The sequence below is a fragment of the Furipterus horrens genome, unplaced genomic scaffold, assembly GCF_987537825.1.
Source record: "Furipterus horrens unplaced genomic scaffold, mFurHor1.1.pri manual_scaffold_15, whole genome shotgun sequence".
Taxonomy (NCBI): Eukaryota; Metazoa; Chordata; class Mammalia; order Chiroptera; family Furipteridae; genus Furipterus; species Furipterus horrens.
The window spans coordinates 1,211,867-1,239,268 of record NW_028327185.1 but is presented as its reverse complement, the minus strand read 5'-3'; the positions used below and the strand labels follow the sequence as shown (position 1 = coordinate 1,239,268).

Below are 27,402 nucleotides of genomic sequence, written 5' to 3'. Positions count from 1 at the left end.
GGTGAGAGCCCAGAGTCTCGAGGGCTCACACTCTCCGGGGACCCCTGACCCCAGGCTCTCCCTCGGGCGGGGCCATGCCCCACACGGGACTCGGCTTAGCGAGCTGACGCTGCCCCCCAGCCCCCTGCGCAGTGCGGGGGCGCGAAGCTTGCGAAGCATCCGCGCTTACGGAGCATCATCACCACAGGTAACCCCCCAACAAAGCTGCTACGAACGGTTTTTAAAGCCAGGACAGTACTGAGGTGTCAAAGCACAACACCCTCCTTCCTCCTTCCTCCTTCCTCCCTCCAATTCTATCCACTGACTCGGCGAGGGGACATGACCATAAAGCGGCGATGGCAGAGCAGCGTGCGCACAGCGGCAGGCCTCTGATGAGCAGCCGGGCTCCTCGTAAAACCGATCGGAGTCTGCCAGGCCGGCAGGACAACAGCTGAGCATAAAAGGGAATTAACTTGCCACCTGACCTTGTGAAAGGCGCACAGCCCGTGCCCGCCCGTGGCTTCCCGTAACCACCATCCATTCTACAAGCAGCCCAGGCCCCGGGCCCGGCAGGACGGCGGGACGCTGAGCAAAGGAGCCGCCTGCCCGCCCACACTCCTTGCTGGTGTCGACGGTAGCTCCGAGAAATAAAATAACTTTTTTATTTACAATTCATTTTCTGAGGTCGTTTTAATTTATGAGCATTTAAAAGAAAAATAAATACAATGTCGCTGTATACGTGTGATATTCTATTAAAAAGTTAAAAATTTTTTATTTCGGGGACTCGCCCCGTTTACTTACAATCACAGGGAATAACGCACAGAAACCCACCGGCAGCAGCACAGGCAGCCGGGACTCCGGGGGGCGACAGGTCACTTCGGAGCGTTGCTCCTGTCGTGCTTCCGGATAATGTCCATGAGGTTGGCGCCGGTGACCAGCGGGTTCTGGGCCTGCTTGTCCTTCTGCTGCTCCCTCCTCTGCTGCTCCCGCAGGTACGGGGAGTGGAGGAGCTGTGGGGGCAGCAGGGACCCTGTGGGCTCCACTCTCTTTGCAATGTCCCAGAAGAGCCTCTTGGAGTTGTTATTGACGAAGGTGATCGCCGTCCCCTTTTGGCCTAATCTCCCCACTCTTCCAACCTGAAAGGAAGTGCAAAGGGGTCTTCAGGGTGTTCACCTGAAAGCTGAAGGAAGACGCTTTGCGGACGTGAACATTCAATCAGCTAGCGTTTTTTTAAAAATTATATCTTAATATATTAATATTTGGGAAATCCGTTTAGGGAGCAGTCACTGGCATGTTTTTAAGAAACAGACCAAATAAAAAATAAGAAAGTGATCACATATAACGAAAGTACTTGTTTGTGAGGCTCGTGTTCCCTTTGCGTGCGTGTGTGCGCACCTGTGTGAGATCGGGAATGGCATGGCTGCTGAGGGGCTGGCTACAGGGTTCCTCTGTGGGTGATGAACGCTTTCCAACACTGACTGTAGCCACAGGTGCACAACCTGACGGCTAGACTGGAAACCAAAGCACTGACCGACTGAACTGCAGACTTCCAACTGGAGAGTCGTATACGATGTGAATTACACCAATTAGAACACTGATACTGAGGTATTTTATACTAAGATACAAAGCTGTTACAAACATAACTGTCAGAGACTTCCGAACTCTAAATGACAGACGCTCCCCACCCGTGACTGCAGGACAGCCACACCGCACGGCCACGCAGCCACCGAAACAGGACGCGCGGAGTCAACAAGAGAACACACCGACAGCGCGCTGGCCACAGGGCCCGTCCAGACAGCACGCACTCAGTGCCGGCCGTCCACGCCACGCCGCAGAGGAGAGGTGTCTAGGCCACGCCTAACGCAGGAAGCCGGGCACACGCGGGGGGCGCCATGGACCCACCGCTGTTCAATTGCAACGGTGCCCACGCACACGCGAGCACACATATCCTCCGCGCCGGGAGCTCTGGTGGCCGCTCGCAGGTAAGAGGCCTCCCTTGCACTTGACCGGCCTTGTTATTGTATCACCTGTCGGAGTGCGCAGGTGCACTTTGGGGATTGAAAACAGGCAAACAAGAGCACTAGGTACAGAACGGGGGGGCCCAAGGTCTAAGCCGTCCGACACGGTGAGGAACTGGGCGTCTGTCACAGCCCCTGGGACGGCACGCTGCCCTGTGAGTATCTGAAAACCGCAGGGCTGACGTCGGGCGGCAAGAAAAGGTTACAGAATTACATCAGCACGCTCTCCTGAGGAAGCACAGGCGCTTCTCCAGTCCTTTAATATTGCAGAAAGACTGCCATCCAAAATCACTACAAGTTTGGAAGAAAATGTCACAGCCAGTTATCTGATGGCAGGTAAACGAGGCGGGACGGAGGGCGGGCACGGCCACGTTATTCAGTCTCGGCGCAGGTCACCGTGACAACGTTAAAGAGAGGCAGGCAAAGCGCCTCGCGGGGACCCAGCAGCCGGGGCGCAGAGCTGCCTCGGAGACACCAGAGAAAGGCTTTCCTTGAAGGGTCTGAAAGCGATGCCGGGGAAGGAAGGCAGGGAGCGTCGGGAGATAGCCTGGCCTCAGAGCGGGCTCTGTCTGCACGCGAAAGAAGAGCCCCTGGCCGGGATCTTTGGCAGCAAAGGAGAGAAGGGCACTTTAAAAGGGAAAGACTAGAACAGACACGGATACGGAGAGGAGATGAAGACAAGATTTCTAAAAAACAAACACTGTAATGGGTCCCCTTTATTTTGGCCAGATGTACCAACTTGAAATAAAGCCCTCTTTTTTTTTTTTTTTTTTTCTGATTGTAAAAGCCATTTCACATGCTCACTGAAGAAAATAAGAAGTATTAAGGAAATAAAAGGAACTCAAAACCAATGACTTAAAAAATTTTAGCTAACATTTTAGGTTATTATCTCTAATTTTTTAATGCATTTAAGGCATAGAGTTTTTAAAAACAAAATTTAGTATATATTATATATACACACACACATGTATCTATTTTATATATATATATATATATAATGAATATATATATATCTTAAAAGCAAAAAAGAATCAAGTTTTGAGTCCATTACAGAATCGCCTCTCTTTCACTCACCCCCATGCTGACAACGCCTGGCCCGAGAAAAGTTACCGCGCAGCACGGAACCCACCTCACCTGGTGCACGTACTCGTCCATGCTGGAAGGCATGTCGAAATTGACCACCAGCTTGACCCTGATCAAGTCCAGGCCTCGTCCCAGGACTCCCGTGCTGACCACCACCTCGTGGTCCCCGTCAAGCAAGCCCTTTCCGGAAAAGCAACGACACTTTCTTCAGATTGGGTCGGTGGTTTTATAGCACTGAGAGCGCTTTCCTCTCTGATGCTTCAATCTTTACCTTTCAGTGAGTGTGCCCGGGAAATGCCTGTGGCCTAAGTCCTCCCAAGACCCCGGGCGGTGTTTCCTCGGGCAAACCTTCGCCAGGGGTGAGCTGTGCTCGGTCCGAGCCCACACCGACCTGACGCCAGGAATGGGGGCTTCCAAATTTGTCCCCTCTCTCATAGACAACCCCCAGGGACCTGGCTGACCGCTCCCCAAACACAGAAGCCGGCAAGAGGAGCAGGTCACTTCAGTCACTGCCAGCCTTGAGTTCTTACTCGTTATAAAAAGGGTCCGTTTGAGACACCAGCTGGTAATACAGGGTCCTTTGAAAATGAAGCAAAACAGATTTGCAGGAAAGGGATGGAAATGGAGCGTTGAGTGTCAAACCTGCAGTATGTTCCTCCGCTCGGTCTGGGGCTTTTCCGAGTGCATGGACACACTCTTCAGGCCCGTGACCTTGTGGACGGCCTCGCTCAGCAGGTCCGCTCCGAGCCTGCAGTCCACAAACACGAGCACCGGCGGCTTGAAGAGCTTCTTGTCCTGGAAGCGCAACACGCTCACTTAAAACTGTTCAGAACATAACCGCCAGCAGCAGGTGCTCCTGAGGGCATCAGTGTGAGCCTTGGTACTAAGCAAGAGTACCAACAGGTTTACAAACATCAGTAAGGAGGAAAAAGGCATGTTCTAGTAAAATGAGTATTTAAAATACGCACTCACAGAAGCCAAATAGTCTACTGCCCTTCTATTGCAAAAATAATTTTAAAAATTATTTCAGTGCAATTAAAAATTTTAAATCCTGCTAGGACGTCAACACAAACCGTATTACTTCAATGCCACATTTTAAATGGACAACGCTTGCACGTATCACTTAACAGACTGCTGTTTAGTCATTACTAAAAATCCTATTTCTCGAGACAAATTAGCCAAGAAAGAATTTATCCTTACCTGACATATAAAACTACTAAAAATATTTTGAAACAAAAAGAAAATATTCTTAAAAGAACATTCTTTAGGAATAATCCTAATATTTCAATGTCTTTCTGTAACAAGGAAAAGCCAACTCTCTATATAGCATGTTTTCAGAAATAAAAATTCAGCTGATTCTTACAGAATTCTGAGCCAGGTAAAGCGACGTTTTATGAAACACCTAAAGCGAACCCCCAAAGCCGCATCGAACGCTCCTTCTCCTAAGACCTGTGAGCTGTGCAGATGTGACCTACAGACCAGGGCCAAAGGCTCCACGGCTCACATTTAAGACTTCAAATAATTTCTTCTTTTTGGCGGGTTCCTCTACCCACAAGATGATCTGCCGCACGTTGGCGCCGGGCAGGTTCTTTTCTCCGGCGGTGATCCGCACGGGCTCGCGCAGAAGCTGCCCGGAGAGCTGCTCTATGCTGGCCGGAATCGTCGCCGAGACCAGAATGGTCTGAGCATCGTGAGGGACGTTTTCCAAAATGTCCAGCACTTGCTGTTGAAAGCCCATCTTTAACATGGTGTCAGCCTGAAACGAAATCATTTTACAGTCGGTCTGATTTCACATGAAAACCCAGAGCCACCCAAGAACAGACTGCAGTAACAAATCAAAAACTCTTACACAGAAAGAGCTGCCGCAGTATCAAAGACAAAGCCCAACTGGGAAAAAGATACGTTTCTGTAAAATTACATACTGTGTATCTACGTGTTTATAATGATACACAACTCGGACACATTGAGAGAAAGAGCAGGTAAGACCAGGGTGTGAGGGGAACACACGTGCCCCCTAATTAAAAAAGAGCTTCGCCAAGCTTTTCTGGGAAACGTTCCGTTTTCAGGGCTGCCTACGCGTCTTTGCTGCGCGTGACGTCCTCAGCCCCCAACGACGACGTGACTTCTGTCCTTCCCGCCAACGTCCCTCCTGTGGGTGCCCAGGGCTAACCATCCCTCGGCAGGCCTTCACCGAGCAGCTAAGCGTGGCTGACGGTCACGCCGAGCGAGCATCTGCTCCATGCCAGACGCTCTTCCAAGCGCCACACACCCTCGTCACCTCTGGGAGGCAGCCCCACCACGACCCCAGCTCCACAGACAGGACACTGAGACCCTCACACGGTGGCCAGGGCGACGGGGAAGCTGCGGCGTCGACCTTGGTGGCCTGGCTCCCCAGCCACGCCCTGAGCCCTGCTCGGTGCCCGGTGCTCGGGGCTCACGAAGACACCGACCCTCAGAAACGTGAGGGTCTACAAGGGGCACCGTGGGAGGCCCCATGGACTTGACAGCGCGTGTAATTAAACAACAGCACCTGCCACTGACCAGCCCTCCAGTCACCACTGACCTTCCCTCCCTCGCGGGCGCCCTGTGACATCCCGTGCAGAGAAGACGCCGCCCAGGAGCCGGCGCAAAGACAAGCTAACTGCAAGGTCTACACAGGCCTTTCTCGGGCCTCTGAGTGGGGAGAACCCCAGGGCACGGCGCCCAGCAAAGGGGAGCCCGGTCCCCGCTTGCTGGGCGGCGGCATGGCTAATGATACCAGACGCCAGTCAGGCCGAGCAAAAGCCACGCCAGTACTGGCAGACGGAGCGCCGCGGTCTGGGGGCCGGTGAGCTGTTTGATTTTACACGGGAGCTCTCAGTCCGTGAGGCATTTCCACGACCACTGCATCACCCGCGGGCAACTCTGCGGGCGCCAACGACCGGCCCCAGGCCTCACGGGAGGAGCAGCACAGGCTCAAATGCTAGCCTTGTGGGTCTTGGCGACAGGATCTTTCCAGCGCCACTTATCTGGGGCTCACAGACGGCAGGCCAGTCGCCACCCCAGTCAGACCTGGCACCCCACATTTGTGATCATGGCGGGGTGACGCCAGGCCTCTGCGCGAGGGCAGCCGTGCACTGCCCGCCGGTGGGCCGCCGCACGGTCCCCTGCCCTCCCGCCGCCCCCGCGGTGGACGCCCTCAGACAACACACATTTCCTCGTTGCGTTAGGCAAGCCAGAGGTACCCAAATGCCTCTGTGCTCGTGCAAGAGAAAACCACAGCCATGGACGCTGTGTCCACAGAGAAAAACATTAAAAGGTCACCCGACTAGGCAGCATTAGCTACTTCCAAACCTCTTGATCGCTCTTTGCCACTGATTCCCTGGTTTTTGTAGGGACGTGGCAGCCAGCACGGCTAAGACACTTGTCCCTGAGGACGCAGGACGGCTGTCTGTTTTTTCGGCGTGTTAGGAACAGACGGTGGCGGGTCCAGGGCAGGCCTACGCCGGAGCTGGGCTGCGGTCTGCCCGGGCCCAGCTGAAGCGCTGCCTGAATGAGCAACAAAGTTACGTGACTGGAATACACCTCCCATGAACTGCACGACACGCGTGATTCACGCCTCTAACCACCATACTCACCTCGTCTACCACCACGACCTTCACGCCGCAGAGCCGGACCGAGCTCTGCTTCAGCACGTCCAGCAGGCGGCCCGGAGTCGCAATGGCGACCTGAGTCAAAGAGGAAGGCCGATAAAAAAATAAACGAGCCAGTTGGAGGTTGGATGAAGTACAAGAAATTTAGTGTGAAAGTACCCCCCCCCACACACACAAAAATACTTCCTAAGTACAGAGGGAAAAATAAACAGAGTACTTGGCAGAAAAGTCCAATGAAACTGTGTGTCATTTAAAAGATCAACAAAGTATCTCTTCTGTGATGTTCCTCGCAAAGGTACCTAAGTTCAATCTAATCAATTAAAAAACGTTCTTCAAAGTAAGTTGTTAGAATCCTTGAAAGAGTCAAGACCGTGGGAGAAAAAAGGACAGACTGAAGAACGTTCCAAATGGAAGAGGATGAAAGAGACATGAGGACTAAATGCATCACTTGATTCTTCTTTCTCAGTTTGGTTTATTTTGTTCTTGAGATGCCACATAAAACGACATCATACGGGGTTTGTCTTTCTCTGTCTGACTTCCTTTACTGAGTATAGTACCAGGTAGGCCCACCCACACTGTCACGAATAGTGAGACCACATTCTTTTTTTTACGGCCAAGTAACACTCCGTTGTACAAACGTACTGCGGCTTCTCTCTGCACTTGTCTATCAACGGGCACTCAGGCGGCTTCCCTGGCGGGACTGCTGTGAATAACCCTGGGAGGAACCTAGGGGTGCGTGTGTTCTTTTGTATCAGTGCTTTAGGTTTCTTCAGATAAACACCCAGAAGTGGAATCGCTGGGTCAATGTATGATTCTGAACTGGACCTCAGGCCACAAAACCTGAAAGGAAAACTGGTAAACACGAACGGTCTTGAGGAGGAGATGACAGTGACCAGCTCCCGTGTGCACGGAACGGATCGCTGTTACCTGCCCAATTCTGTAACTGTGTTGTGGTCACATGGGATAATGACCTTGTTCGTAGGAGTCACACCCTCAAGTATATCAGCGTTGGGTCCTTGGACAAAACCCATCTTTCTGAGAGCCCACTTCCCGATCACAAAGGTGACATAAGCCGACCCAGCCCCAAGGGCAGATGTAATGATTAAATAACACCTGTGTGAACATCCAGCAGCTGCTGGGGTACAACAGGCACCCAATAAATGTGTCCTTTCCTTTCCCACATAAAACAAGCTTGTAAAAATTTACCCTTGGTGCCCTGGCTGGTGTGGTGCAGTGGATCGAGCACTGGCCTGCAAACCAAACAGTTGCAGGTTTGATTCCCAGTCAGGGCACAGGCCCCTCCCAAAACCTGGGTTGTGGGCCAGGTGCCCAGTTCGGGGGCACGTGAGAGGCAACCACACATTGATGTTTCTCTCCCTCACTTTCTCTCTCCCCTCTCTCTAAAAATAATAAAATATTTCAAATAAATAAATAAAAAATTACCCTTGGCAAGACTTTAAAGGCCACCTAAAATCTCATACAAAACTCTCTCAAGGAAGAAAACGTGAGGCCGTACTGCTTTGGAAAGACGTTCCACAGAACTGGTGCTGCTCACCTTGACGTGCTGCCGCAAACGGTACAGCTGGGGGGGTAAGGGCAGGCCCCCCACCAGGAGCACGGTCTTCATGTGGGGCAGGCCCTTCATCAGCTCCTTGGCTTGCCGCTCTATCTGGATGGCTAACTCTCTCGTTGGGGTCAGAATGAGTGCTGACGGAAACGCGCTCTGCAAAGACAGAACCAAGTCTGTTCAGGCCTGCGGGGATGGACTCGCTCGTCGGTGACTCCACGAGCGTTCATGTCCCTCTTACCTGTTCCCACAGGCCCGACGGGGAGTGAGCCCTCCTGCCTCCTACTCACTAGAGTTTGTCTGCCTAAACCATCATAAAGGAAGCCCACATCTTACATAACGCAGACGTGCCACAGACGGTACAAATGCGGGCCAGGGAGGGGCCTCTACCATGACCGAGGTGGGAACACAGCATGTTTGCTCCTAGTCCCTCCAACTCCGGTATCTCCAGCCACACTCCTCACGTCACCGTGAAGAGCTGGGTCCAGCGTGCATGGCTGCCCTTGACCTTCCCTCGTACATTTCTCGAGGATTCACTTCTCCCTTTGTCCAAAGAACTGACTTGGATAACATCCATCCTATGTCCTGCCCTACTGCCCTGTTTGGGTCCTGCAGGAAATTTCACCTGAATCTTGACCATTGAGTGTTTTCTTTTATTCTCTTCTCATGGTATCTTCCACTACTCTTTAGTTTTTCAAATGCGTCAGAGAAATCATTTTATAAGGAAAGTAAATTTTGAGACCCTCAATGAGGATCTTTTGTTCGATGTAAGAAAATATTCCTTAAAATTATGTTTTTCTGACACACTACTAAATTCTAAATATTCAGTTTCAGGTTGCAATGCGAACACGGTTGAGTATAAAAGCTGGTAAGTGCTGCATTTGTTTTTGAGAAGGATCCATGTGAACTTGAACTTACCGCGAATAACGCTCGCACGATGACAGGAAGGAGAAAGGCGGCCGTTTTCCCAGAGCCAGTGTCAGCACTGGCCAAGATGTCCCGTCCCAGCAGCCCCACTGGGGTCATCTGCATTTGGATGGGGGTCGGCACTTCATAGCCGGAGGCCTTCAAATTGAGGTTTAAGGCCTCGGGGAAACCACAATGCTCAAAGTCAACAATGGGCTTGGGGACATCCTGCCCTTGAACCGAGATTCCCAGCTGCTGTTTGAGATTCTCCACCTGGTCCTCCTGAAGGCTCGCAATAAAGGGGTGCTCTTTATACGCATAGAATGGGTGGAGAGGGGACTCGGGCTGAGAGCCAGCTGCCTGTGGGCAGCTGAGCGCTACCTTTTCTTCCTTTTCCTTAACTTGCAGAAGATGCTTCGCTTTGCACTCCAGGCTACACACATCTCCCTCTGTCTCATCACAGATATACTCTCCATAACGGCCACAGACAACACACACAGGTTCCCCGGGCTCTGCCCAGCGCTGTGTCTTGGAAAACGACTTAATGGGCTCTTCCAGGAGGCGGCCGTCCTCGGCACCCTGCTCAGGTCCCACCTGCGGACTGGGTTGGGGACACGGTTCTGCACTGTGCTGGCCGGCGGCTGAGCCTCCTTCTGTAACAGCAGCATCAGCTGGGTGACCGCTGCCCCCGTCCCCCCGCAGGTCTCCTGCTTCTGTTCGGGTTTTCTTGGCCGCACAGCCTTTGCCGTCATCATGAGCATTCCTCTTCACTTTGAGAGATCTTGGAATAAACATCCTTCAATACGCTGTGGAGGAAATTATATCATGAGACTTATTTTACTCGCAATCAGGTCCACGGATAAAGTACCACCAACTGGCTCTCCTGGAGTCAGCCCAGCGTCCCTGGGCTTTGCCTCCAAGGGCCAGAGAGAGCACCATGACACTACCTGTATCACGCTTCCGTCCATTCACCAGCCCTGCTGAAAAGGCAGAATCCTCTTCCACGCGCCCATGCCCGCACTCACAGGCCCGCACGTGCGCACGTGCTCAGCCTACTCCGGCTTCCTGGCTACCTGCACTCCGAAGCAGCAGGTACAACAGAAATGGGGCGTAAATCCCATCGCACTGTCACAAAACAGGTACCTTTAAAATCACAACCACCACGCACAGAGGAAAACGCTCCTCTGGCCCAGTAAGGGCAGCCAGGGCGCTGGGATGATGCCCCGCGCAGGCTCTGCGCCTCCCGCGGGCCCTGACCCCGGGCGCTCCTGAGGCAGGTGCACCGGTCCGCGCGTGGTGCTGCGCCGCCTTGTCGCACGCACGTCCGCGGACGACCCCAGCCGCCCAGCACCGGGGACTCGGGGGCTCCCCTTAGCGTCGGGCCGGCCGGACTCCGCGGTGCCCGCCGTCACCAGACACTGCGCAGCACAGGGCAGTGGCTGGGAAATGGGGCCTTCCGCCCACGTTAGGGACCACCGAATACACTCATACACGCTTTTCTCAAAAATAATTCTTAGGACAGCGCACCGATTCCAACAACATGCAGCTGAGGGTCTACAACGACTGCCCTGGGGCTCCGGGGACGGAGGCTCCCTGGGAGCGCTGAGAGCTGGCAACGCAAAGTCCTCCAGGGGCTCCCCACGCTCCGCCGTGCCGCCCCCGCCCCCCACGCACCCACCCCCGCGCTCCCAGACCACGCGCGCCGCCCTCACCCGGACCGGGGCCCGCACCCAGGGCGCCTGCGCGTCACGGGGCTGCTAGGAGACGAGCGGTCAGGGGAGCGTCCAAGGATGGGGGGGGGCGCATTCCCAGGGCAGCGGCCTAGCGTCCGGGTCCCAGGAGAGACCGAGGCCGAGCCGCCGGGCCGCCGCGTCCCCTGCAACGCGAGCCTAGTCCCCTCCAAGCGCAGGGCGGGCTTCCGGCCGACAGGCTCGGCCTCCCCGCAGCTGGGCGGGGCGTGCGGAGGGGAGGCCACATCTCCGGGTTTTGGGAGGGGCCGCGGTGCGCCCTGGATCTACTGGGAGGGCGGGGCTAAGGGGCGGAGCTCAGCCGGGAGGGGCGGGGCCCGGCGGCTGTGTCCACGCCCCGTCCCCCCGGTTGGACTTTTAGCTCAGCGCCGGCGCCAGGTTTGGGCTGGGAGGCTGGCAGGGCGGGCGGGGCTGGTGTGGGGAAGCTGTTGCTGGAAGAATTGACGTGACGGCGTGGGCCAGGGCGGTGAAACAGTCGGACGGCCCCAAACAGCGGAAGGGGCGGCGCGGGGCCTGGCACACGCGCGAAGTGGGCAGTTTGCGTGAACAGGGAGGGGCGCTGGCCCCGGAGACCTGGACACGGCCCTGCTGCCCGGGGCTGGCTGGGTGACTCTAAAATTAAAACGGGGACCTTTCATGTGGCGTGTGTGATGTACCGGGTGGTATTTCCGCCCCTGCCACACCCATCGTGGCAGCAGAAAGAAAAGGACGCAGCCGCGGCCTGGGTCCCTCCTGGCCGACTCTGCGCGAGGTCCACGGAGAAGCACGAGGCTGAGGACTTGGGGAGTATTTTTAAATCAGTCTAACATTTGACGCGTACGAAAGAATGTATTGAATAGACACATTTTAAAGAAAACTGATCAAACCACCGTGTGGGCGCGCCACGTGGCCCTTACCGACCGCGCACCCGCGCCCTCTCGGATTCTGCTGCTTCCCTCAGCCACCGTCCCGAACTGGGTTTGTGTCTCCTCGCCGTTTTTAGCAGTTTTGTCATCGTTGGATACATTCCTAAATGATATATTTTTCATTTTTCTTCTTCTTGAGCTCTATGAAAATAACGTGTGTATGCCCTTGCCATTCAGCGCGTGTCCGATTCACGTCCGCTGAGCACACGTTTGTTTTCCCCGCTGTCAGTTGGTGCGCCTGTGGTTGTGTATAGTTGTCCGTCCTCTTCCCTGGGAACAGCTGCGTGGTCGCCAGTATTTTGTTATTATCAGAGGCGAATTTACCATGAAGCTAATGAAATTGGAGTTTCAGGGCCCCTCCCTCCCACGAGTCCCTTGGCGACGCGTTCACAGGGTCGTTTACTTTTGTAAACCCTGCAGAGGAATGTAGTGAAGCCCCGGAGGGTTAGGACTGCTTTCTGTCCACATTCCTTTAACACTTCTCAAGCAGGGTGCTGGTGGCTGCTGCGGCCATGGGGGGACCCAGCCACGGTGGGGTGCGTCGGGCACGGACTTCCTGCTCGGACCCCAGCGGAATGCCCTAGCGAGGTTCGTGGTCCGTGCAGGCCGGCCGCTGCCCTTCGGAAGGCCGGAGCAGGAAGGCGTGGGGACAGAGGTCCTGTCGGTGCGAATGAGTCCCGTAGCGCCCAGCTGGAAGCGGTGCATGTCCGGGGAGAAACCGGCTGAAATGTAGGCAGCTAGAGGCTCGTCTGTACAAATTCACTGCACGTGTAAAATCGTAAGCAGGGCGTCCAGCTCTGACCCATGACCAGTCAAATGGAAATTCTCTCTCATTGGGAGTGTATCCATGATTATACAGTTATAAACGCACCGTCCATTTTCACACAAAGAAATGCGTCAGACTGACTCCATGAGTTTGTAGGTCACAAACCTGTTACAAAACTTCAGTGAGACTGGATGTGAAGACACATGTTTTTTATAAATATTAATAATAAAAAGATGTCCAATAAACCACGCTAAAAGAAATTTCATCAGTTGTTCCAGTAATGTCATTTAGAGTAATTTTTTTCCCTCCCAATCCAGGATCCAGTCCAAGATCCTTTCACTTTCTTTACCTCTACACTAACTTTTCCAAAAAAAAATTTTAAATATGTTTATTGACTTTAGAGAGAGAGGGAGAAACATTGATGAGAGAGAGAAATGTTGATTGGTTGCCTCCCATATGCACCCCGTCTACGGATCAAACCTGCAACCTAGGTATGTGCCCTGACCGGGAATCGAACCCCCAGCCTTTTGGTGTACAGGACGATGCTCCAACCAACTGAGCTACACCAGCCAGGGCTGCACTAACTTTTAATGAATAACAAAGTTCTTAAGTTTAATGTAGTTCAGTCAAGGGTCCTGGTTTTAACCACCAATGTTAGTATCCACAGCACTTCCCAACCCTCTGGAAACCTCAGAAAGAACTCACACTGTGTGCTCCACCTCCCATCAGCATCCCCCAGCTTTGGATCTTGGCTCTATGCACTCATATGGTGACCTGTGGAAATCCAGTCAAGCCTGAGATGTGGGATGCTCCCCTCTTAATGTGCAGCCTACCGAGTTGCAACTCCCTTCTGCATGTGTGTGAGGGGTGCTGGGGGAAGCCTAACCCTGACCAAGCCCTTCAGCTTTCGGGGTCAGTGAGTCCCAGCTCAGAGCCACACAGGTCTCACCTGTCCCTCGGGCCCACTGTGTGCGCTTTCATCAAGAGCTCAGATTCAAACTCCCAATTAGGTGTCCCCAGAGCACAGTGTGGGTCACCTCAACAGCTCCGTGTCTTCACAAAAGTCTCCCCCCACGGACATACCATCTTTGAATGGCAGGCCGTGGGAAGCCTCACCTGAAGTGGTTCCCATGGAAACCACACACGCATTGCAAATACCTTTCTAGCCTGCACAGTGTTTTATGGCAGGGAGGGACAGGAAAATGTCCAGGGTGACTCAGTGAGACAGGAGCTGTGGAATTCATAACCCTCCTTGGCCCTTCTAAGAGTCGGCCCCAAGCTGTGCCGCAGGACAGGAAATGCCGTAACAATGTGGGTGGGCCTGCCTGTCATTGCTGTTGAGACCTGAGTAGCAACACTAATGCCTATCATTCTCTCATCCAGGAAACGGCACACTCACACCCGTGAGCTGGCAGCCACTCCTTACTCTTGTGACACAGGAGGCTTGGAAAACCCGCATACGTTTGCGTCCCAGGGAAGACAGCAGCACAGGCTGATAGCAATTGAGCACCATTGAATATGTTTCCACTTTATCGTCCCAATGAACCAGCCCACTACGAGGACCCTACCACTCTCTGCCTTTGGTCCCCTATCCTGATAAATAGTATGACAAATCTTCAAGGTCTAAATATTGAATTATTGACTCATTCAGCAGCTTTATGGGCTCCACCACGTGGCAGGCTGGGAATATAATGATGAAGAAACACAGGCTCCGCCCTCACCCCAGCTTCCAGTAGAGGAGGGGACAACACAGGGTGTCATAGGAATACACAGGACAGCACATACACCAGACACAGGGGGGTGGGGGGTCAGGAGAAGCTTTCCAGAGGAAAGGACAAGGATGCCGAGGTCCAAAGTCTGGACAGGAAGTGAGACGATGAGCACAGGAAACAGAAGGGGAGGAAAGGCCCCTGTGAGAACATGGCCCATCAGGGACTGGCTGAAACGAGGAATGTGTCCCCTTAGAGCAACTTATGCTGCAGTGACATGCGACTCCTGAGCCTCAGTGGCACATACCAACAAAGGCTTATCGCTCATTCGGGCTGCACTTCGGAGAAACAACGGTAGGGGCTAAAGCAGAGGGAGGAAGCCGAGGCCGCCGTCCCGGCTGGAGAGGACAGGGCCTGAGCTACGGCCGGGCAGAGGGGCCACGGAGAAGGGGCCAGAATCAAGAGCAGGCGACCGCTCGTCCTGGCTGGACAGGGGCGTGACAGGGGTCAGGGCTGACCTCAGGTCCAGCGTCATGCTGAGGCTTTACACTGACCACAAAACATCACGAAGCTGAAAGCTTTTATGGCAATGCATGTAATGCAATAGCATGATAAATATTTTATTGTTAACAATCTTAGAAATGTCTTCCTAGGCACCTCAAATACATTATACACATTATGATCTCAGTGATCAATATTTTCTGCCCAGACTCTGAACACAGATAATAGTCACAGATGTACATAATTCTCAACAGCGAAGCTTCTGAGATGCCTTGTGAAGACTATTTCACAACTCTACTTGCATCCTAAAACTGGAACTTACAAAGACGTCTTTCATGCTTAGGGAAAACAGACTGGTCATGAGCTATAAAGTCCACTTTTGTAAACCTTAGCAAAGCCAGGCACGTACAGGTTTCCAGAGGAAAACAAAATTGGATCCCTACCTCACTTCATACCCCAACATTAATTCAAAATGGAGAGACTCAGATGTCAGAGCTGAAATTTAAAAACGCTTAGGAAAAAACATGGGAGCAATCTTCACGACCTTGGGTTAGGCAAAACCTTCTTAGATACAATATCTAAGGCAAAAGAAAAATGGATAAATGTCAAAGTTGTGTTAGATATGATGCCATTAAGAAAATGAAAAGAGCCAATCACTCCCTTTCCTTACTTTTTATAGATTAATTAAAAAAGAAAGAAAGAATGGCCCTGGCTGGTGTGGCTCAATGGATTGAGCACTGGCCTGCCAACCAAAGGGTCACTGGTTTGATTCCCAGTCAGGGCACATGCCTGGGTTTCAGGCCAGGTCCCCAGTTGGGGGCGTGCAAAAGACAACCACACATTGATGTTTCTCTCCCTCTCTTTCTCCCTCCCCCTCTAAAAAACAAATAAATAAAAAGAAAAAAGAAAAAAAGAAAGAATGAACTAAAAAAAATGAAAGAGGAAAGACAACCACAGAATGAGACAGATGATTTGAAATTCATAGATCTATCTGATAAGGATCTAGTATTCAGAATATATAAAGAAGTCTTACAACTCAACAATTAAAAAAAAAAGTTTTAAAGGGCAAAACATTTGAATAGACATTTCTCCACAGAAGATATACAAACAGCCAATACACACATGCAAAAATACTCAAGATCATTAGTTATCGGGGAGATGCAAATCAAAACCACAGTGAGAGCCACTTCACACTAATTAGGAGCGCTATTAAAAAACCAGACAGACAATAACAAGTGCTGACAGGGCGTGGAGAAATCAGAACCTTCCTAGGTTGCTGATGGGAGTATAAAATGGTGAAGCCATTTGGGAAACAGTCAGGCAGCGTCTCAAAATGTTCAACACAGAATTGCCATGGGACCCAGAAATGCCACTCCTAGATTCCAAGAGAATTAAAAACAGTATCACACAAAAACGTGCATATTAATATTCACAGCTGGGTTACTTCTGATGGAAAGAGGAAGCGATGCAAGGCCCGTTGTGAATGGATAAAGAAAATGTGGTATATCCATCCAATGGAATATTATTTAGCAATAAAAATAAAGGACTGACACATGCTACAACTTGGATATCGAAAAGATGAAGCTAAGTGGAAGAGGTCAGGCACAAAAAGACCACATACTGTTATATCATTGACATGAAACATGCAGAATAGGCCAATCTGTAGACAATATGAGTGGTTGTTTAGGGCTGAAGAGGGGGGAATCTGTGGTAGGAAAAATAACCGCCAATGGGTTTCTTTTGGGGGCGATGAAATGTTCTACAATGATATTGTGGTGATGGTTGTACAACCCAATAAATACTCAACACTAAAAAATACTGAACTGTATACTTAAGGTGGGTGAATTGTATGGTATGTGGATCACAATAAGGCTTTTAAATAACACGTTTAAAGGAACTATTTTTGGACGGTGGGCTTTTTGTTCATCAATATCCTCTAGTAGTCAGAAAAAGAAACAGTTATTGGTGTAAGTGGTTTATCTCAACGAGGTAACTTCTTAGATTAAGTTCAACCATGGTCCCGAGAGGCCAACTTCCTGCCATTTCCAGTGTCCCCCACTGTCCCCTATGTAAAACACAGGAAGTCGTCTTTTTTCCCTTCAAATAACAAAATCCGTGGGTGTTTCTAGTTTTTCGCGTTGTGTGGTGATTCATTTCAGGCTGAACGCCTTTCCATTTTCAACTTTTCATTGTTCGCTGCTCACCAGAACCTGCTGACCTTGAACATGCCACTGGGGGCAGCCCTGCGTTGGGTGTGGCTTCGCGAACGGAGCTCAGTACTCTCGCCCACTGTAGCAGGTCGCACTCCTGCTCCTGGTCATCACTTGGTTATAATCCCCCAACAGCGATAAATTCAAGCAACGAGGAGTGTATGTTGCGAAAATATCTTAAATTTCAATAGGCTTTGGGAATGAAAATGATTATGTTAACACAGATTATAAAGTCCAAACGATGGCATAAAGGTATTTTAAAGAATTAGGGATTTTCTCTTTACTATTGCATATGTTAATATGTTGATTAATTACCTTATCGCAGGTGGCTGGAGCAGGTAGTATCAACTCAAATCAGGAAGGTTTAACTAAAGAATTAAAATAATTCTTAAAAACACAAGTAAGACGTCTGACTAGTTCATGTACTGAAATGAATGAGCTATTATCACATAACAAAGACACACAGACCTATTGTTCTACACTGCGCTTCAGAACCTGACGCGCTTGTCTGATCCCGGGCTGCAAGAACTCTTTCTCACGGGCTTTGTTAAGTAACTAATAGTACCGTAGATTTAAGAGCTTAGAGATTTGGTCATGATGAAGAATTCAGCCTAAGTCTTCCTGGAAGGAGGAGAGAGCGTAAATAAGTGGAAAAGGTGTCCAGCACTGTCTTTCTTTACTGAATGGCTCTTTGCTAGGAAGCCAAACTCCCCTGTCGCCCAGACAGACCCCACTCGCGTCCTGTGGTTCTTAACAAGCACCAGCACCTCTTCTTCTTGCCATTTGGAGCGAATCAATAATTCAGAGTAAGAGAATACCAAATGGAACAGAGAACCAGTCAGACGGCTTCCAAGTCCCTCAAGTGTCTGCAAAAGAAATCATTGAAGGACACTTTTGTGGATACCTGCGTTATTGCTGATAACGTCCAAATAGCCGGAAGCATTCATACTCCGTGTTGTGTGATGGACTGGCGGGTGGTGCTGGTGGTACGTGTTGCCTGGGAAGCCTGACACCTGCATATCCTGCCAGAGAAGAGGCCAGGCTGGGGGCTGAGGTCCCCCAGCCCCTGGCCTTGAGGGAGTGACTGTTCCAGCATCTTCCTGGAAACCAGGCGTTCCTCTCATCTCAAAGCCTGGCCGGGGTCGGGGCAGGAACGCATTCCCTTCCAGGAGCCCACGTCGGCTGCATCGCAAGCCTCCCAAGAATTTAATCAGTGAGGCCTTTTCCAAGTCCTTGGGCAGAAATCCTCCTGCTCTCGGTGGAGACAGAAAGCTGCTGCCCCTGGTCACTGGTGAGAGAGCCCACATGGGCGCAGACGCTGTAATTAAAAGCTCTGCTTTCTGCTGAACGTCTCCATGCCTTTAACCCAGCCACACTGGGGGGGGCGGGGGTTACCCCAGGGGACAGTATCTACAGACTCTGGTGTGTCACAGCTGGAGGGCTGAGTTCCAGTGGGGGGAGGCCAGGCATGCTGCTCAATAGCCCCCAGTGCACAGGACAGATGCACGCACACACACCGAAGGATTATCCCCAAGGTCGATTGATAAAGTCCCTTTTCTCACCCAGCTATATTTTCCAGACTCTTAATCACCACTTGAATTTTCTCTGAACCTCGTCTTCCACTTACACTGTCCCACTCAGACTGGAGCTGTGACTGACACGTGGGCCTGACCATTCCTGAAGAAAAAGGCCAAATGACTTTGGCCTTCCTTCCATCTAGGTCAAGGAAGAACCTAAAGGACATGTCCTGTGTGAAGATTCCAGACACAGCGCTTCCCCAGGGATGGCAATGAGCCACTTAGCATGAAGTGCTAGGTGTGCCCAAAGCTCTACTCAGACGAGACTGTCCCTGTCTGAGGCAGATGGCCAGGGAGGGGTGGAGGGTGTGGGACGGGGACAGAACTGTTTCCCGGCACAGTAGCCAGAGAACATAAGAGAGACAGAGGATGAACAGGGGGCTGGCCAGCCTTGCTCTTGCCGCTCCCAGGGAAAGGGGCCTCCCGCCTCCGGTGCCATTATGGCGCCCAGGGACACACACTTGAGATAATTTCTGGTGAACGCTTAAACTTCTGTGACTTTCCCAGTGTTGTCTGGGCCCTGTTTTTTAAGACTGTAAAGCAGGGAAACCCTAAAAATGGGAAGGGTTGTGTGCCTGCTTCAAAACTGGTAGGGAGGAGACCCCTTTGAGGTTAACCATGGTGGGGGGGTGGTTCTAGAAGAAAAACCAGGCTAGCCACAGCGAGGAAGAGAGTGATCTGGGAAAGTCCCGGGGGGTTGTGGGCCGAGATTCGGGACCCACGGAGGGCTCACGCGGGGTTTGGTAAAAACCTTCCCACTTGGACAACGGCAGTACACGGCGCTCAGTCACGAGGGGGTTAATGTCTGGGTTCCTGATTTTGATGAGCATTTTCTCTTAACTACTGCTCTTAAATTCAAATTATAGCTTTCCAGAGGGTTCAAAAAAAAAGAAGGAATCAGCTGAGGTTTGCATGGTGCTCATATAACCGTTCTGTTCTAAAACCATGGATTCTGCTGTTTGTGGCGCTCCCATGGCAACCGTGACCTTTCCCGTGCGTGGCGTCTCCTTACAAACATCCACACTGGAGGAGCTGGCACAGAAAGTCCCTCGGTGGGCTGGGTTCTGTGTGGCACAGAAGATGTGTTCCCTGAGATTTTAGTTCCAACTATGTTTTTTATGTAGATGACCCACAAAGACGTCAGCTGCACATTCCCCATTTAGCGTGAAGGCGGTCTGGATGAAGGTAAGAAATGATGAAATTCGACCGTGAGCTTCATGTGGGCCATCTTCCCTCTGCTTTGAGATCCACGTGCAGGGGCCCCTCAGGGGGCAGGAGCGGCCGACGGTGATGCTCACAGACGGGACCTGAGGCTTTCTTCACCGTGGGCAGGACAGCAACTGGGGCGGCAGGAAGACCCGAATGGGGGTCCACAGTCTGTCGGACCCAAGGGTGCCAGCATGTTGGTTTCCCCTGGCAGGTGCCGGCGGGGAGCGGGGTGTGAGGGGGAGCACAGGGCAGGAAAACACCAGAAAACAGTGACGTGGAGGGAGTTCAGCCTTTTAAAAAGGCTCAAGGGGCCTGCCTGTCCTGTTTTAGGTATTTTAACAGACAGATGATGGGGGGGGTTGAACATGGGGGGGCTGAGAACGGAAAATGTTGAGGACTGTTACCCTAACCCATCCTTATTCTATTTTTATTTCTGCTTTTCCAGCAGAACACACTCCATAACACATTCCTGAAAATCCAGGAGAGAAGGTACCAGGGAGGATTCTAATTAGGCCCTAGGATCAGATAAAGCCCACCAAGGAGAAGCCAGCTGTGCGCAGACGGCCCCGTTACAACGGCTGCGAGTTTTTATTTTTCATGTGAATTCAATCAAATGGAAGCAGTGAGCCACGGTTTTTAGGAGATGTTTGATTTTTCTAGCTAGTAGGGGGTTGTTTGCTTTAACACAGAATATGAAATTAAAGCAAACAAGAACCAAATGCATTGTGTAACGCACGGAGCTTGAAGTTTCTGGGTTTTGTTGATACGGAAAAGCACGCTGTGGCCCGAGGAGATACACGTGCCAGAATAATATTTGCTCTACAGAAGTCCGGTGAGTGGGAAGGTGCCAGGGACATTTTAATACATTTCTTTCCACGCCGGTCAGTTTTCTGGCTACACGCACTGACCGCTCCAGAGAGCTCATGTTAGCTGGCGACAGACGGGACCGTGAAGTGGCCGACAGGGCTCATGAATGCTCCTTTGTTCCGTGTGTGGCAAGCGAGGGCACTGTCCTGCCCAACACTGTCCCCTGTCCCTCTGCTGAGATTTATAACTTGGCTGGAACACTGTACTCAGCACACAGCTTGGGGTCAAGGGTTTTTTGATTTTACAAATTCTGCAAACACACACACACCACGGTAAACAAAACCAGCACTTTATGGACAGCCTTGTTTTCTGCCTCCCTAGGGTATGTTCTTACTTTTAATTTTAGTATGTTTGGGGAAAGAATGCAATTAGGAGAGAGGGTGTTTCGATAAGACCTTTGATCAAAAACCAATCCTACTCTTAGCAAGCAGTAGTGATGTCATATAGCTTTAGTTCCATCTAGAACCCGGGAAAAACTAAGACATGGACCTCAGGTGGGGGGCATCTGGTAATTTGTTTTCTTTTGGAGACCGTCTTACTGCATCCATTGAAAGATACTGTGTAGTAAAACCCACCTAATGGCTGTCCTAAAACTATAGGAGTCATATTAAAAAAAATACAATAAGACAGTTTGTAAAAGCTCCATGAGACTGAGTGACTGCAGAAATGTCACAGAACTGGAGGCTTGAACAAGGCTTCTGAAGTCACTGGGCCCGTTCCTGCAGGAGGGACAGTCCCCTCTATTGTTTTATTCTGCATTTTCCCCAGCCCCTTGGGCCGTCGGCAGCAACACAATACAGGCCTTTGAAAGACAATTGTTATTCTAGCATTTCACCAACTGGAGCGATGCTGAGTGGAAATGATTTTCTAAGTTGAATGGGGCTCCTGATCTTCACTGGGAGATTTAAGGGCAGTGGCACAGTGTGTTGTGGGGGGATTCTGCTCCGGGCAGGGTCTTCGCCTGGTACGCAGCTTATCCACTCATCAAACAGTCACTGCAGTTGCTACGTTTCAGAAGAGAGAGTGCTAGTGCTGGGTAGCGTCGTGCTACAATGAGGTCCTGCTCTATCACATCATATCTGGAGGGTTTCCTGCTTTATCACATGTGATTCTATAAAATGATAGGCTGTCCATTTAGAGCTCTGGTGGAAAAGTAATTATTGCTTTTCCTTCCTTTCCAACGCCAGCTTTCATTCTGAATAACATAAAGTAAAGTGGTCTTCACGTGGCAAAAATAACGTTGAATTATCCAAGTTCCACACACAATGCCATTTGGGATGACACAGGCTTTTGCCTGTTCAATTTCTCAACATCAAGCTGTAATTTTCCTCCTCTACTTTTGCCCAGGGACTTTAACAACACGAGAAACTAAACAGGAAGCTGCATTTCTCTGATCTAGAAAACGAGGAGGAAGATAGGGAGCAGACGAGAAAAAAAATCAGGAGAAGGACGCCACCATATTTTGTTTCTGTTAATCAAAATCATATATTCAAATTCCTCCTAGTATCCTGACCCCAACACCCCCCCACACACACACATACATGGCAGGAAGACGTGGAAGATATTTGCCAGCTGTCCCTAGGTCACGGTGAAAGGGATAAACAGTCCTGTCCCATGTCCACTGGTGGTCCACAATCTAGTTAGAAAGAGGTCCTCAGCGTTCAGCAGAGCTTCCAGCTAGAGCTTTAAAGAAAGGTCTGATTTCTATTTTTAGTGACTAACAAAGGAGGAAATTAGCCCATATGCCAGGGCTTATTCAAATCCCAGCATATCTGAAAATCCCAGCATATTTGAAGCCACAACAATAATTATTTCCATAGCAAACATGACACACACAAATAACAAGAGTTTTGCTTCATTTTTCCGAAGGCTGTCTGGGGCCAGTTTTGTTTTCAGAAGCTATTCAGGACTCACTCACTCAGTCCAGCTGATCAGAGCAGCGGCCTCGGGGCCTGGGGGTCACACAGAGCAGCCAAGGTTCCCAGATGAATGAAAACTAACTGAGTTGGGCAGGAGGAAACGCAGGGTTATCAACTTCTCATTTTACCAGAGGAGATGTAAGCGCTCCTCGGTCACCAATAATCCCCATTAGTTCATTAGAGGAAGGACATTTTCACAGGAAATAAAGCAGGAAGGGAATACTCTCATAATAAATAGTTCTTCAGAGGAAAAATAGTTTTATAAGAGAATTACTACATTTTCTCAACATAAATGCTTATAAAACATAATATACCAGGAACCACTGAGAACCACTTAGTTTATAGCATTATAGAGACCAACTTTCCATTTTTAATTCCCATGTTTAAGGTAGTTATGGTATACTGAAATATCTTATTCGTATCTTTGGTTACCTATTAATTCACTGATTCTTCCATTTATTCAAGAAATACTTCCTGTGGTCTATTATCTATTAGGCCCTGATGGAGATTATGAAGCAGAGTAAGATAGTCTCTTCCCTTATGGTGCACAGAAGGAGTCCTACTTCAACACAAAATGTAAGAGGGCACAAATAGATCGGGGAGCTAAAGCGGGTCAGGGAAGCTAAAGTGGGTCAGGGAAGGCTGCATGGAAGAGGAGGCATTTGATGTAGATATTGAAAGATGTAAAGGTTTCAATAGCTCATGCTGGTCTGGTGGAGAACATTCTGGAGGGAGGGTGATAAAATTATCCAAGCCAAGAAGCCTTGGAAAGGACTGAGTATGTTCAAGGTCTTGAGAATATTTGGCTTGATAAGTATAGGAGTAGTGGGGAAATGTGAATATAAAGATAGGCCCTTTTGAGAGGCTCTTCAGAGTCAAGGTGAATGTCTAGATGGCATCTAGTAATCAGGCACAGCCACCAAACAGATGAGTGGAGACAGAAAGATTCCAGACTTTGAAATCGGGAGCCTTGGATTTGGGTGTCAGCCCTATCATAGGCTGGTGACATTGGAAATGTCTTACACGTCACCTGATTCCACCCCCTTGTTCTTTAGCAGCAGAAGCCAAGGAGCAGAGAGGTGACATCATGCAGCTGAACAGTGCTGGAACTCAGGGTCCTCACTGCCAGTCAGTGTTTTTTGTCACCTACCTTCCAAGATGTTAAAAATGAAGGAGGCTTTGCCCATTCTTGGAGACTGGGGAACCTTGGTTTGTGTAGTGGGTACATAAAGGAAAAATGGCTTGGGGACCCAGGAAAATACAGAGCAGTACCTGGGAACCCGAAGGCCAGGTCTCACTTTTCGGTTTAGACACCGACTTTGTGTGACTCTGGGAGTTACGTGGCCTCTCTGAGTTCAGTTGCTCAGTCACACTTGGCATCCTTCCATCCTTGCTGAAATTGCGAGGCTGATGAAGTAATCCTCGTAAAATTCTCCTGGCTATTCAGATGAAAGCTGCAACTGTGTCTAGAAGTGACAGAGTGTTAGCTACACAGCACAGACCCTTCTAGCCCGTGTTGGGTCACCAGACGCTGCTATATTTTGTCTTCAGTTAGCCAGGCATCCATCCCTGCCCCACGCCGCCATGATCATTCCTAACCTGGTGGATTCAAAGTTTCATTATCCTAGTTCCTTGCGTTTCAAAGTAACTAAGGTTTCCATTACTGAAGTTCTCTGCACCTTGGTCTCTCCATTTGCCAAATGCAGACAACGATAGGGCTGTGGGGAGGATTAAACACATTAATAAATGTGGAGTAGGGCCTGGGACATAGGAAGTGTTAATATGTAGTAAGTGTTACTGGCTATTAATGTAACAAACTGAAAGTGGCTGATATATATGGATACAAGCTTTCCGTTTTAAAACATAACGTGAGGTTTCGGGGGAAGGGCGAATGGTTAAGTGTTTCTTTGTTTCTGAGATTTGTATGGACCTGACCAGGCTTTCAGCCTACAGAGATACGGGCATGACAATCAAGGAGAGCTGGGCCACTCTGGCCCTGGGATCTCCAAGTTTTTCCATTAAAAATTGGCTTCCTCAGCTGTCTCGTTCAACATTGCATCCTTAGCAGGCAGGCAGGCAGGCAATCAATATTGGCTAATCACTGAATGAATACATTTATGACTCTATCCAAAGACAGAGATGGAGGATGGCTACAAGGAAGGAAGTCTGCCTGAGATTGTGGATTTTCCAGGAGGAATGAGAGAAACATTTAAAACAGAGAAAAGGAGGGTCGTATGTGTAGGAATAAGTGTAGCTGTTGTCTGATGGATAGACTCTAAGCCTGAAGACAAAAAATAGAGGACTAGCTGTGCAGTCGAACAAGCTGGCCCAAGGAACCACAGGGTCTGGGTTTTGTTTTTAACAAAGTCAGATATCTTAAGGAGGCAGTGAAGGGCATTTCTTTTCGACTGGTATTCTGCAGAGATTTCCAGTTTTTAAAAGGGATCATTCTGAAGGTGTCACAAAGAACACCCTATTAGAATGTCTGTCTCCCTGGAAATGAATCCTTCTTTGTACCCAGGGTGTTTCTCTGTTAATAAGAGCCTCCTACTCTGACCCTAGGTCTCACAGCCTCCCGGAAAGTGAAAGATGCTCTTTGTGCAGGCATTTTGTTTCTTATTCCTAAACACACTCCTCCCCAATTGGGGTCACAGTCATGCCATCACTACGAAATGCATCACCACTGAATCAAAGGACAAGTCACAGCAACTATCTTGTCTCCTACTCTTCCTTATTGTGTTTATTTAGGTTGAAGTCATTTTCAATAAAATTCAGCAAGTATTTACCCAGCACCCACCGCAGCTGGACATGGTTTCTGGCCCCAAAAATCTTACATCAGCTTGCACATTATTATAATAACTGGCGAAATGGTTCAGTATCTCTTCAACCTTCCCAGGCTAGAGGTTCCTCTGAATTTGGCTTGTTACTCTAGAATGCAGTTGCAGGTGCAACTGAATTTGGGTGCATTAGGTTTATCAGAAGCCTCTGAGGAACCTTCCTGATCACATCACGTGTGTGTTCTGCCTGTGCTTTGTCGTGCCCCTTCTCCGCTGCATTATGGGATGTACACACCAGCCCCCATAACCTGGGGAGGGAACAGGCCCAGGGACTGGTGCCCGAGGAGTGGCGCCGGGAGACAGGGGCCTGTTTTTGAAGGCAGACTCAGAGATGAATCAGCCATGAAATCTTGGCCGTGCAACTCAGTCTCTACAACTTTCAGTCCCGCATCTAGAATTGAAAGATAATAACGATGCCGTTCCACAAACTGGGTGTGAGAATTTATGTAGTTGTCACATGAACCCACTTTGTGAGCTATTATCCATCTGTTAATTGTATTATCCCCTATGCGCTCTAGCGAAGGGCCTTGACTATGAGAAATACTCTAGTAATATTCATTAAATTATTTAAAATGACATCACCACCCTGCCGTGCATGGTTCTCCTCACTCACATTCTTTTCCTCGCAGACATCGCTAGCAAGGCTTATCCACAGTGCCTCCTGGGTTCAGGGAGAAGTACTTGTAGGGACTGAACAGCATCAAAGAGTTGAGCTTCCTGGTAGAGCTACCTACCCTTTTACAGAGCAGGTCCCTCTGCGCATGCTTTCTAGATCTTGCTTCTGTCTTAAGGGCAGGTAATTCCAGGGAGGCTCTGGTCGTTAAAACATGGGCTTTGGTGTACAACAGCCCTGGGTTCAAATCTTAGGTCTGCCAGTTTACTAGCTGTGTGATACGGGCTGATTAAGAAAACAATTTGAGCTTTAGTTTTCTCATCTGTGAAATGAAGATAACACAGGACTTGATAATAATTAGAATTAGATAATGTATTAAAATGAGATATTGTGAAGAATTAATGAGTTCAATAAACTGAGTGAGCATTAACTACAATACTATCCATCCTTAATGCCTAAACATTAATTGACCAACGACTATAATCTAAGCACTGTAGAGGTGCTGGAGACAGACCCTGTCATCAGTGGGAAAGACAGGCGAGTAGTTGCTGACTGCGCAGAGTGTGGCCAGTGTTACGACAGAAATAAAAACAGGATGCTCTGGCAGCAGTGGGGGAGGCACCTACGTGCCAGCCCCGGCGGGGAAGGTGTCAGGAACTGTCACAGAGGGCTTCCTGGAGGAGGTGATCGCCGTGAATTGGCTTGAGGGCGGAGCAGGAGTAAGCAAGGTGGACAGAGGGAGCACCCAGAGCGCGGCCCGGCTCTGCGAACGTATGTGTGCCTTGGGGAGCCGGGGAGCCGCGCTGTGCATGCAGTTTGCTTTGTGACAGAATTTATGCTGATTTGACGGGAAGGGGAAGGCACCGGCGGAGGAGCCCCTCGCCGAGAGGACGCGGGAGTGGAGGCACCCGGTTAGGAAGCGTGTCCTGCTGTCATGAATGCAGGCTTGCCGCGTCACAGATCCTCAAACCTGGCTGAACCGCGTGTGAGTGAAGGCACGCGCTTCACCTCCGCGGCTTCGTGGCCCGGCAGCGATGACACCCACCCCTTAGGGTCCCTTCGAGGACTCACTAGAATTGTGCACGTCAGGTTCGCAGCAAAGGGCGTGTGGTCACGTAACAAGCATTTAAATAAACACCCGTTCTCTCTGCTTACCCACCGTGTAGCTAACGTGAGAGCTCCCGCCAGACCTCCGTCCTTCCTTCCTTCCCCTTCTCCCAGCAGTGTTAGCGGCGGCAGCCAAGCGCCAGGGACGCGGAGCATGTCCACCCCGGCGCGCATCCAAGTGATGCTTACAAAGCGGCCGCACGGAACCCGGGCCCAGGGCGGGCGAGCGCGGCGCATGCTCCGTGCGCC

At 50.3% G+C, this 27,402-nt stretch overlaps 2 protein-coding genes across 4 annotated transcripts in view; one reads left to right on the top strand and one right to left on the bottom strand.

The window, feature by feature from the left end:
* PKP1 (plakophilin 1) overlaps positions 1-27,402 on the top strand; it is a 288,438-nt gene that overhangs the window by 8,630 nt on the left and 252,406 nt on the right. The window lies entirely within an intron of this gene.
* Positions 651-27,402, bottom strand: DDX59 (DEAD-box helicase 59). Of its 3 annotated transcripts, none has more exons than XM_090263279.1 (8): positions 27,206-27,402; positions 9,198-9,991; positions 8,268-8,435; positions 6,698-6,787; positions 4,585-4,836; positions 3,723-3,875; positions 3,132-3,260; positions 651-1,115 (listed from the first exon to the last, which is right to left on the bottom strand). In XM_090263279.1, the coding sequence occupies exons 2-8, from the start codon at positions 9,978-9,980 to the stop codon at positions 852-854; spliced, it is 1,839 nt and encodes a 612-aa protein (XP_090119405.1). In that variant the 5' UTR covers positions 9,981-9,991; positions 27,206-27,402; the 3' UTR covers positions 651-851. The 3 variants fall into 3 exon arrangements, with proteins under 3 accessions (XP_090119405.1, XP_090119404.1, XP_090119406.1); XM_090263278.1 differs by lacking the exon at positions 27,206-27,402 and adding an exon at positions 10,133-10,194; XM_090263280.1 differs by lacking the exons at positions 3,132-3,260; positions 27,206-27,402 and adding an exon at positions 10,133-10,194.

Bases quoted from the DNA above. Each gene is read 5' to 3' on its own strand.
- DDX59 (XM_090263279.1), bottom strand. From the start codon at position 9,980: ATGTTTATTCCAAGATCTCTCAAAGTGAAGAGGAATGCTCATGATGAC. The intron at 6,788-8,267 runs GTGAGCAGCACC...TCTTTGACTCAG, and splicing joins GTTTGCGGCAGCACGTCAAG to GTCGCCATTGCGACTCCGGG. The intron at 3,261-3,722 runs GTTTGACACTCA...TTTTCCGGAAAG, and splicing joins AGCGGAGGAACATACTGCAG to GGCTTGCTTGACGGGGACCA.